Source organism: Magnolia sinica, chromosome 2 (assembly GCF_029962835.1).
Source record: "Magnolia sinica isolate HGM2019 chromosome 2, MsV1, whole genome shotgun sequence".
In the NCBI taxonomy this organism is placed as follows: Eukaryota; Viridiplantae; Streptophyta; class Magnoliopsida; order Magnoliales; family Magnoliaceae; genus Magnolia; species Magnolia sinica.
Genome location: NC_080574.1, coordinates 59,337,834 through 59,348,493, shown reverse-complemented (window position 1 = coordinate 59,348,493; position 10,660 = coordinate 59,337,834). Strand labels below are relative to the sequence as shown.

General features: G+C 39.7%; 1 protein-coding gene across 3 annotated transcripts; it reads left to right on the top strand.

Moving 5' to 3' along the window:
* Positions 1-566: 566 nt before the first annotated feature.
* Positions 567-9,029, top strand: LOC131237143 (kinesin-like protein KIN-12E). 3 transcript variants are annotated; one of them, XM_058234809.1, is made up of 13 exons: positions 2,822-3,125; positions 3,213-3,284; positions 4,453-4,524; positions 4,613-5,644; positions 5,738-5,776; positions 5,891-6,116; positions 6,223-6,306; positions 6,384-6,503; positions 6,624-6,737; positions 6,824-6,916; positions 7,010-7,137; positions 8,487-8,566; positions 8,678-9,029. In XM_058234809.1, the coding sequence occupies exons 7-12, from the start codon at positions 6,253-6,255 to the stop codon at positions 8,512-8,514; spliced, it is 537 nt and encodes a 178-aa protein (XP_058090792.1). In that variant the 5' UTR covers positions 2,822-3,125; positions 3,213-3,284; positions 4,453-4,524; positions 4,613-5,644; positions 5,738-5,776; positions 5,891-6,116; positions 6,223-6,252; the 3' UTR covers positions 8,515-8,566; positions 8,678-9,029. The 3 variants fall into 3 exon arrangements, 2 of the variants coding, with proteins under 2 accessions (XP_058090793.1, XP_058090792.1); XR_009167063.1 differs by lacking the exons at positions 6,824-6,916; positions 7,010-7,137; positions 8,487-8,566; positions 8,678-9,029 and adding exons at positions 567-942; positions 1,054-1,153; positions 1,382-2,072; positions 2,326-2,809 and having other exon boundaries at positions 2,889-3,125; positions 6,223-6,503; positions 6,624-6,652; XM_058234810.1 differs by lacking the exons at positions 2,822-3,125; positions 3,213-3,284; positions 5,891-6,116; ... (5 more) ...; positions 8,487-8,566; positions 8,678-9,029 and adding exons at positions 1,163-1,450; positions 1,823-1,894; positions 2,001-2,072 and having other exon boundaries at positions 4,479-4,524; positions 5,738-5,884.
* Positions 9,030-10,660: the final 1,631 nt, after the last annotated feature.

Genomic DNA, 10,660 nt, shown 5'->3' with positions numbered 1-10,660 from the left:
CGATCCTAAGAGAACCTGCCTCAGGAGCCGAGAATGGGGTACTACGGAGGCTGTTGTGCCAGAACCGGCCATCGGGTTCCTTGTGAGTTCGGTTACCAAGTCTTGGGCGTGACAATCGACCTCATCACGTTCATCCCCGCATCAGCTTGACCTTGGATATCAAGCCACCACAAAAACATAGATGAGCCTAACACAGTTAAAAATCACACTCATTTAGTCATTATTAATAGTATCATGGCCTAAGCCAATTAAAATTTATACGCATTTAGTTATTATTAATAGTATCATGGCCTAAACCAATTAAAATTTATACGCATTTAGTCATTATTTATTATCATGCCCCGACGTACCGAACTGACCCGACAGATGAATGAGCTTGATCTTGATCTTGTTTTGATCTGATATGTAGGACTAATGAACTAGACCCAAACTCAACCCAATTAACATTGGGTCTGGTCTTTTAGACCTGCCAGGCCCAGATATCTTGGGACAATTAGAATCATTCACTATAAGAAAATGCATCTTTGCTAACGGAATGTTTACCGGCGGCTATCTCTAACTACCAATGATGATGAGAATCACCGGAAGCCGTCCAAAAATGCCCCTGTTTTTGGTATGTGGCCGCCCGTAAATGGTAGCTATTAAAAAAAAAAAAAAGGGCGGAAAGGGTTTTTCATTTCCCTCTCTATTTTCTCTTTTGACGTGCGCGCCCCCTCCCATTATCATCTCTCTCTCTTCTCGTGCGTGCCCCCTCCCATTCTCATCTCTCTCTCTTCTTGTGCGCTTCTCCCATCTTGGATTTGGATATTCAATCTCCCATCTTACCTCCAAATCTCATTCTCTCTTTTATTTCTCTTCATTTCTTCTCATTATCAGGTTCTTAGATCAGATCTAGAGCTACAGTTCGAGTAGGGCGGCAACCTGCGGACGTGGTCATCAACGGTGGGCAATCAAGGACCCTAATCAACGGCTAGTGGTTAACGGCCAAGAAAATTGATGTCAAACATCGTTTTTTTTTTATTTAAAAATTTTAAATTTATTTTTTATGTCCAGCATCTGATCCGAAGATCATTCCAACGGATCGAGGGTACTCTTTCTTTCTCAACAGTGAGCAATCAAGGACCATAGCTCGTTCTCTTCGAGGCACTCGAAGGTACTCTCTCTCTCTCTATTTTCCTCTTTCGATTGCCAGAAATTGGGCAGCATCCATGGCAGTGGCAGCCATGTCTGCCGCTGTCCACGGCCCCCTACATGTTTGAAGAAATGCTTCAACCAGACCTATGCTTCATCTCATACAACATATGCAATTGTATATGATAGTTACACCCACTACTTATACACCATTCTCTTTTGTGTATGCTCTCCTATCATGGTGGTGCAGTGATCTCACTCGAAATCTCCTCAGCAGTCCGATCCCCCCCGAATGGGCCACATTGCCCTCAACGGGCATGTAAATCACTTCCAATCATTTCTTATATTTTAATTCGTTAGTTCGACTGAAATAATATGTTTTGCTGTGTTTGGATGCACTAGCTAATTGATTTGCAAACAGAACTTTAATTCGAAGAGGAAATGAAACAATAATGTTTCTTGGTGTTCGTTATGAGGACATAGCCTGCAAATTGCAATTACATACCTTTCAAGTTCATACACTCATCTGAAAGTGATGAATTACAATTGCGGCCCATACCCTCAATATGAATGTTAAGGAAATTGCAATTTGGTTATTTCCACTCATAATTGCAGTTCAATTAGGTAGTGCAGCCAAATGCACCCTCAAAATGCATCCACTCATCACCTCTTTGGCGTGGTCAACTTGCAGTTCCCTGATGGCAAATCGGCTGTCGGGTCCGATCCCTAAGGAGATTGGAAACATTGCCACTCTCCAGTACATGTATGTATGTAGCAGTTTTTCTACAGGCATTCTTCTTCTGGAATCATCTACTTGATTTGATCCAAGTGGACCATTTTTGTAAGTGAACATATATGGGCATGTACAGGAACTTGGAGGCCAATGGACTCTCGGGGCTCATTCCTCCAGAGCTTGAGAACTTGATCAATCTCGAGGAACTGTAATGCAATTTTTTTTCCTTTTCATTTGATCTCTCTGTATTGTAAGGTGTACTACATTTGTTTACCTGTCGATGGCTTTTTTTAGTTGTGGGGAAATGTAGAATGTTCTGCCCGACCCAACAGCATTGTCAGTCAGGCGCACCTTTCAGCAATCAAGATTGCTCACTGGTGGAGTGTGGATGGCCAGTAATGTGATAAAAAAAAAACCCCCACCAAACCATCCTAGCCATCTGATTTTTTCCTGGAAAACAGATAGAGATAATCACAGCAGATTCAATTTAATTGGAAAAGGTCCGCCTTTCAGATGGCTGGGATTGTTCAGTGGAAGTCCATCAATCCCACAGTAGGGACCTGCAGATGAACAATCTGGATCAAGGAAGGCGGCTCCACATGAACACATGCGAGTCTGAATGGGAAAGATGTCAATTTCATCTGATTAGCTGAACTTTGGATACTACCTTCTCACTTCACTTCCAAAATGTGTGCAGTTCCCTTTCTTCAAACTGATTGACAGGTGAGTTACCTATAGAACTTGCTAGGCTGACCAATCAGGTGGATTTGTAAGTATAATTTCTGTTCTCGTCTTGCGAGTTTTTAGCTATAGTCAATAACCCAAACTATTAGTGTTGAAGTGGCAAAACTCACTTCTGCTGATGCAATGCAGTTGGATAAGTGACAACAATTTCTCTGGAAAATTACCTGATTTCATCCAAAACTGGAAACAGTTGAAAACATTGTAAGCGTTTCATTCCTAAAACATGGGGGCATAAATCATAATATTTATTATCATCGAACTCTCTATTAATGTCTCACAGGCGCATTCAAGGCACCTCATTGGAAGGTCCTATTCCTTCCGGGATTTCTTCCTTGAAAAACTTATCTGACCCGTTAGTGCTTCCTACTTCACTCTTTTGCCTGTCTTTTTCTTTCTAAAATTTATCTTTGGGTTTCAATCAATGTTCATCGTATTGTCATTCTTAGGAGGATCAGCAACTTATCTGGAATGGGTCGGGTTTTCCGCTGCTAAGTGAAATGGTATCCATGAAAACATTGTGAGTAGTATCAATGACAAGGTTTGGACTGCATCTTGTGCCCGTTGAATGCTACAGAAGTATTGAAATATTGATTCTGTGATGCAGGATACTGAGGAATTGCCTGATTCATGGGCATATACCTGACTATATTGGGAATATGAGAGATTTGAGAACACTGTGAGTCATTCTTAGTTTATAGGAATATCAAGCAGAAAAAGAATAGCACAAAAATATTCATCTTTGACATCTATTCAGTATGTTTCCAAAAAAGCACTTTGATAAGAGGATGCTAGCCATATGATCCATCATCATCATCAACATCATCATCATCATCATCATCATCTAAGCCTTATCCCAATTAATTGGTGTCGGTTACATGAATCCTGTTCTGCCATTCCACTTTATCAAGGGTCATACCTTTAGTTAGACCATAGGTCATTGAGTCTTTTCTTACTACCTCCATCTCATCCTTTTGGGTCTTCCCCTTGACCTTTTAGAGCCTTGAACTTGTACCAATTCACTCCTAACCAGCGTGGTTCTTTGTCTCCATTACAAATGACCATACCATCTAAGTTTACTTTCCCTCATCTTGTACCTATTGGTGCTAGTCCTAAGTTCCCTCAAATGCATTCATTTCTAATTCTATCATTCAACAATTTAATTTCAACTAGACAAACATGCTGTTGCTTAACTGCCCAACATTCTGTCCCATAAAACATGGCTAGTCTTATATCTATCCTATAAAATTTCCCTTTCATTTTGAGTGGTAGCCATTTGATCTATGGCTCATAAAATACAGTTATAATGAAATACCAATATTCAAATGGCTCGGACCACCCAGTTGGTGCATTTTTTGCATCACAGGCCCATAGTGGTAAATGAATGATGAGTGTCCAGATCGACTATCATCTATCCCACATGTCATTTCAAAGATTTGGGTCCCCATGAAGGTGGGAGGTGTTAGCTTTCCCCACATATATGCGCACATATATGTATATGTATATAGATAGATTGTGTCTGATTTATATATTTCATTTTGTGTTTTTATTAGTGACCATTGTTCCAAGCTTAGCTGTGGGATCCTTCCAACTAGGTGCCACTCTCGCTTTGAATTGCACTTCAGACTCTTTCTCCTGTTCATGTTTCCTAAATATTTCTACATGTTTACTTTTTGAAACAAACACATCCTCGCTCTTGTGACTGAATTTGTTGCCGCTTTGCTTCATGCTTAGTGCAACTATAGTTCCAAGCTTTTAGTTTCCATCACTGGTGTACGGATAAAATATGAATCTGGCATTTTTTTTTTTTAAACAGTGGTTTCCCTTGTGTGTTATTTCTTTGGCAGAGATCTCAGCTTCAACAACTTGACAGGCAATGTTCTGATCTCCTTGGAGAAGTTGCAAAAACTAGATTTCATGTAAGACACTTTCTTTCAATGATTATATTTAGAAGAACTGATTATTTTGCTCATCTTTGGAAATGCTGATAGCAATGGCTCTGTTCAGGTTCTTGACCAGCAACAGGCTTACCGGACCTATACCTCACTGGATTTTGAAAACAAACAGAAATGTGCATGATTCTCTTTTCCTCTTGAGATTATCTTTGCCTGCTAAGTGTTTCTATGTAAGTTTGTATGCATCTTTCCATTGCATACATGAGTTTGTTAGTCTAGTTTCTCTTAAGAAATTTCTTCATGTAACTTTCGTAGGTAACTGTTGATTCCGAGCCCCATCTTCCTTTCCCTTGTCTATAGATTTGAGGATAAACTTTGTTTGGCGAATTATAAGAACTTAAATGCAAGTTGACGAGAGAGGATAAATTATTCTATTTTTCGTTTGGTTGAGTTACTAAAAGGCAATTAACTGGCAAAGAAGAAACTTGCTAGCATTTGTTTTTGAAAACTGATCGCCTACAGGTCTTTTTAGTGATTTCTGAATTCTTGTTTAAACTTTTGCTGTCAAGAATATCATAAATTTCCAACGGAAAAATGCTTGTAGACATGGGTCATAGGTTAAGCTCAACCACAACTGGTTGTAGGTTTAGCTCCCTTATGCAACTGCCACTTCCAAGCTCCCACACCCAATTCCTGTTCCACTTCTTCCAAGCAGACACATGGGGGGATTTCTTTTTTTCTTTTTTTCTTTTTCTTTTTCTTTTTCTTTTTAATCTTTCTTTTCTTTTATTTTCTTTTTTGAAATGAAACTACGATGGTATATCAAACATACAGTTTTTGACTTCAGTGATGTATTTAAAGTGAACAGAGGAAGAATACATGAAGCGAGTTTTGAATTTACTGCTAATGAAATTGTTGTTCATATTTGGGCTTCACTCAAGCGGGACAGTTTGAACACAATGTTTCCTACTCAAACATATGCAGGCTAATCTTTCTTTGGCACTCGAAAAGTTTTTTTTTTTTCCTTGTATTTTTGTACCAAGAAGGTCTGTCATGGTCATGCAATTTTGGAATGCAGTGATCTTTCATACAATGATCTCACACCAGAAAAGTCAATAACATCTCAGTGTCAACTAGGGAATGTGTAAGTGAACGCACTTCATGACTTTTTCGAGCTTGGGTTTTCAGGAGGTTTAGTGCCTTGTTGATAATTGAATTTACATTTTTATCATGCCAGCAATCTGTTTGCAAGCCACTCTTTGATGGCGAACAGCACGTAAGCTTCAATATCATTAAATCCATCTGTTGTTGTTAGCTTCAAAAACAATATCATTATAAATTATCTGTTTAAGATCCTTCTGAACTTCTAACCATGTTTTGATGAAAATAGATATACAAATTTCTTGGAGGACAACTCATGCATTGATGAGCTCAAGCCTTGGAGTGAACCTTGTGTTTAGGTTTTGACAAGGGTTCGACCTATCAGTAGTAGAGAAAGGGCTTTGCAAGGGTCTGGTAGATGCTTGAGGCAGGAGAGTGCACAGACTTTAACGTGGCTAGGGCATCCGGAGACGAGATTTACCTTTGATCATGTAGCATGCAAGACTATATCACAGGTGTGGCTTGATAAAAATATCAGATTGTAGGATTTTGTACATTGTCTTCTAACAATATATACTTTGAATGGACTGGTATCTGATGGATGGTTTGAATTTTGTAAAGGAAAAGCTTTTTGAGGTTGCAGGCCTGCCAATGGTGGAGAATTGCATGTCTGGGTATAATAGTTGCATGTTTGCATATGGCCAGGTAGGTCCCACTAAAGCTTTTGGTGGTTGTAAAGGTATTGTAGGAGAGCTGATGAGTTTTTGGATGTCTTCATGCAGATGGGGAGTGGGAAGACAAATACTATGATGGGTGACATATGTGAGATGGACAATGAACTTAGTGAAGATTGTGGGATGACACCTCGTATTTTTGAATATCTATTTATGCGAATTAGAGAGGTAAGATACTCATCAACTTAGTGGTTGCCTCTACAAGAGCATTCTAAGCTTCTCTCTCTCTCACACACACTCAGTCACTCACTCACTCACATACATACACACAACTTCATTTGGGTACAGGAAGTGGAGAACCGGAGAGATGAAAGATTGAAGTATAGTTGCAAGTGTTCCTTTCTTGAGATATATAATGAGCAGATAACAGATCTCCTTGAGCCAGCATCAACCAATCTGCAAGTAATTTGATATCTTCGAATTGTTTCAATTCTGTTCCATGTTTTCATTTCCACATATTGGATTAAAGCCTTTTCCTGATGCTGTAGCTGAGAGAAGACATGAAGAAAGGTGTACATGTTGAAAACCTTAAGGAATACGAGGTGACAACTGTCAGGGATGTTCTCAAACTTCTCTTACAGGTGGTTATTACTGGAATGTTTTGTACTTTATAGCATATTACAAAAGCCTCAATCTGCTGACGTGATATTATTTGTGCATTAATGTCTTTCCAGGATGCTGCAACCAGGAAAATTGCGGCAACCCACATGAACAGTGAGAGCAGTAATTCCCACAGTGTTTTTACTTGTGTCATTGAGAGCCGATGGGAGAAAGATTCCATGGCACACATTCGCTTTGGAAGGTTGATTTTTATCTTAGTTTTTGAGTTTTGTGTTTTCCCTCTCTGTAATCTCAGGAACTTTCTGGGACACGTTGCCTATTCTCTGAGGTGACTAATCCCTATGCGTTGTCACTACAATCACTTCAACAAGCCCATAATCTCTCGTTTATTGCCATTGATATGTATTCAAAGCTTTTCTTTCAGCATTATGTGTTTTTACACCTTATAGATTTGATGAACTTTAACCATTTTTGCTTTTAGCCCTGTTTGAGGGATACCATTCTGATGATAAAAATGCAATTGCCAAAGTAATTTTCAGTCTGTCCAGATACATAAGGATCCATCAGAGGGATGTTTCAGATCATCAAAATATACAATCATGTGTGCTTGGCTTGTCCATAATTGCTTGAACCAAGAAATGGACCTCAACCACTAATTATCCTTATATCGAATGCTTACACAGATGCATTGAGGTCGGAAAGCCTTGAGCTTGTGCAACCCAGCTCTCTTACAATCCAACACAGGCTTGGATAGAAGATGTGCAATATCCAAGCTTTCCATCAGGTGGTTCCCCACTTCTTGATGCCACAGTCCAAAAATCAGGCAAGTCCACTGCATGTAAGGATCACCAAAAGCAAGGGCCCCACACCCTTGGATTATTATTATTTTTTTATTTTTCTTACCAATCTTCATTGCTTCAATATAATGAAGGGTTTCCATAATGTTTGACTTGTATTAGATATTTCTCTTTGGTTGTAAGATGCTTATTCAAAGTGGAAGTAACTATATAGAGTGTAGGCTCAGGGGTCCACAATGCTTACATGGATGCATGATCAAAGCTGCTCGTCAGGTACAAGCCACTATATGGCTTTCCTTGTGCTGAATTCAGGTCCATTCACTCATCTGAAGGGCCAAACATTTATATTAAATGCCGATTGTCCATTTTTTCTGCATATGTTTAGCTCACCAGATCTGTGATTGACCTGATTCTTGGATCTAAGGCATAAGTTTTGTGTGAGGTTAACTTTTTTTTAAAAATAAAATAAAATAAAATTGGGTGAGGTTTGTAAAGATTACACATTTGTGTAGCCTTCCCAACCACATGCACCAAAATAGCATACAGGTGTGAGGTAAGAGCCTTCCATCAAATTGACCATTGTGTATAAAACAATTGGATGTCTAGAATAAACTTGCATCTGTTTTTTTTTTTTTTTTCCCCCTTTTTTTCCTTGTTAGCTTGTTAGTACACCCCACTGTCAGATCACACATCGCTAAAAAAGGTATTTATTGGTTCCTTTTATTTTATATCAAATTTGTTTTTGGTTATTTTATTTTGTTTTGTAAACTTGTCTCTGCATTGGTAACTGAAGGTGGAGCATTTGGGGTGAAATGTGGTAGCCTAGAGGGGGGTTTTGCTGCTTCATATGGGGATGGATATACACTTCATTCGGTATGGTTGTTTTTTCAGGAAATATTTATGATTGAAAATTTAATTTTAGATAGTGTAACTCAGATTATGAGTGTACATACTGTTTTATTAGCTGACCTCTACGCATGGCAGGGTGCTGCTGACAAAGGTCCTCTATATGGCATGAGTTCTGGTTCTTGGGGTGCATTTGAGAAGTCTCGCATCGGGCGTCGTTAAAATCCGTTGCTTTTTTTTTTCCTTCCTGCTTTTCCTTGTGTCTCAGTCTGTAAATTTTCCGTCCATTATGTAACCTTTCATTCTCAGGCACTCTGTAAATGAGGCTGGTTGTAAATGATTTACAGGTTGTGTTTGAATGCTAATTTAAGCCCATAAAGGTCTTTTGATTTAGAAGATTCAGCCTAGCAGAATTTTTAATTGTTTCCTTTATTTTTTCTTTTGCACTGTAAATGATTTACCGGCTTTTTTTAATCTCTCATTAGCACTTGTTACAGCTATTAGCAGCGTTTGTTGAAACTTTTATCGGCGTTTGCTACAAAATTTACCTGCTTTCCTCATATCTTTTACCGACGTTTCTCATAGCTTTTAGCCGACGTTTCTCATATGTTTTACCAGTGTTTTTAAAGTTCTTACCACTGTTTCGTACAGTTTTTACCGGTAGTCAACAGAAGCGCCGGTAAAAGTTCGACTTTTAGCGGCGGCCATCAAAAATGTTAGTAAAAGATATAGCGACGCCCCCCTTTAGCGGCACGCGTCCGACGGCCGGTAATTCTTATACCGGTGGTTTTTAGGACTTTTAGGGGCGGTCTTGGCTGCCAGTAATGCTTATTTTTCTTGTAGTGATCATGGGCTTCCTTGAAGACCTGGCGGGCTAATTTGCATGGCATTTTCCTTACCTGCATGTATCAGTTGTTCCTATTGGCTCATGACCTAGAAATAAACATGATTGGATGATTACAACCATTCAATTAAAGGAACACCAAAAGGACAGCAGGAGTGAAAATTTCTTTTAGTAATCCAATCCAACGGGGATGATATTGGGGGCCACATGCAATCCATGTTCAACCTCTCCTCTCACAATCTGAACGGTCTTGATACGTCCCACGTGTAACATTTTTTTAGTGCATGACTTTCACACACTTTCAGAGCATCAGAAAATGACCTTTCTTTTTATCCGAATTCACATGGACTGGGAATTGTCTCCAGCACTAGTTTTTCAGTGCGTGTGGAAAACTAATTTCCAAGCCGGTTCTAACCTCTGTACTAGCGGCCGGTGGTGGGTTTAATCGTCAATGGCAGCGATGGTGATGATCAGAGACTCTGAACGGCAATGTAATTGGGTCTGAATGACGCAGTTACCAGTAGCGCGCGATGAGGCGGCGATGCAGTGATCCGAGAGATACGACGGGCGTCTCTCCCCTCTAAACTAGCTGGTGACGGTTGTATTTTCTACGGTTTGTTCTGGCAACGGTCGTATTTTCTGCTGTTCCTGTTACGTACTGTGAAGGGACGAGGGTTGCGTCCGACCCCTGGTAGGACCTTTAGGCGTCCGACAGTCTGTGTGAGGGCCTACCGTGATGTATCTTTTTATCCACACCGTCCATCTTTTTTATAAGATTATGTTAAGGTAGAGGCCCAAAAATGAGGCTGGTCCAAAGCTCTAATGGACAATACTAAAGATAACTCTTGCATTTAATGCAACTTGCATTGATACTTTGTGCATTTAATGCAACCCAGGCTTATCATTTGGTGTGGTCTATTGGAGCATTGGATATGCTCGTTTTTAAGCCCATGCCTTGACATGATCTTAGAAAAGGGATGAAATGCGTGGGTAAACGAATACATCACGATGGGCCCACATAGATTTGGTCGGATGCTTAATGGTCCAATGCTTGGTGGGACGCAATCAACATATATTATGAAGGATTTTAAATAAGACTTTCTACAGAGAACTACCTAATTATTATGGAATTTGTTGAGATCAAAGTTTGGACCACTCTCAACTCAATGCTCGCGAACTCGAAACGGACCCTGGTCCTGCATAGAAAGGTGAGCAAAGGAGACTCTGACTTAAACAGGGGACCCTCCGAGGCCTAAGTTAGGTTAGGGATTCTGGGT

What these genes read in the sequence shown, in the direction of transcription:
- LOC131237143 (XM_058234809.1), top strand. Translation starts at nt 6,253, where the DNA reads ATGGTGGAGAATTGCATGTCTGGGTATAATAGTTGCATGTTTGCATAT. An exon ending in TATTTATGCGAATTAGAGAG is followed by an intron (nt 6,504 to 6,623) that starts GTAAGATACTCA and finishes ATTTGGGTACAG; the next exon opens with GAAGTGGAGAACCGGAGAGA. An exon ending in GCACACATTCGCTTTGGAAG is followed by an intron (nt 7,138 to 8,486) that starts GTTGATTTTTAT and finishes TGGTAACTGAAG; the next exon opens with GTGGAGCATTTGGGGTGAAA.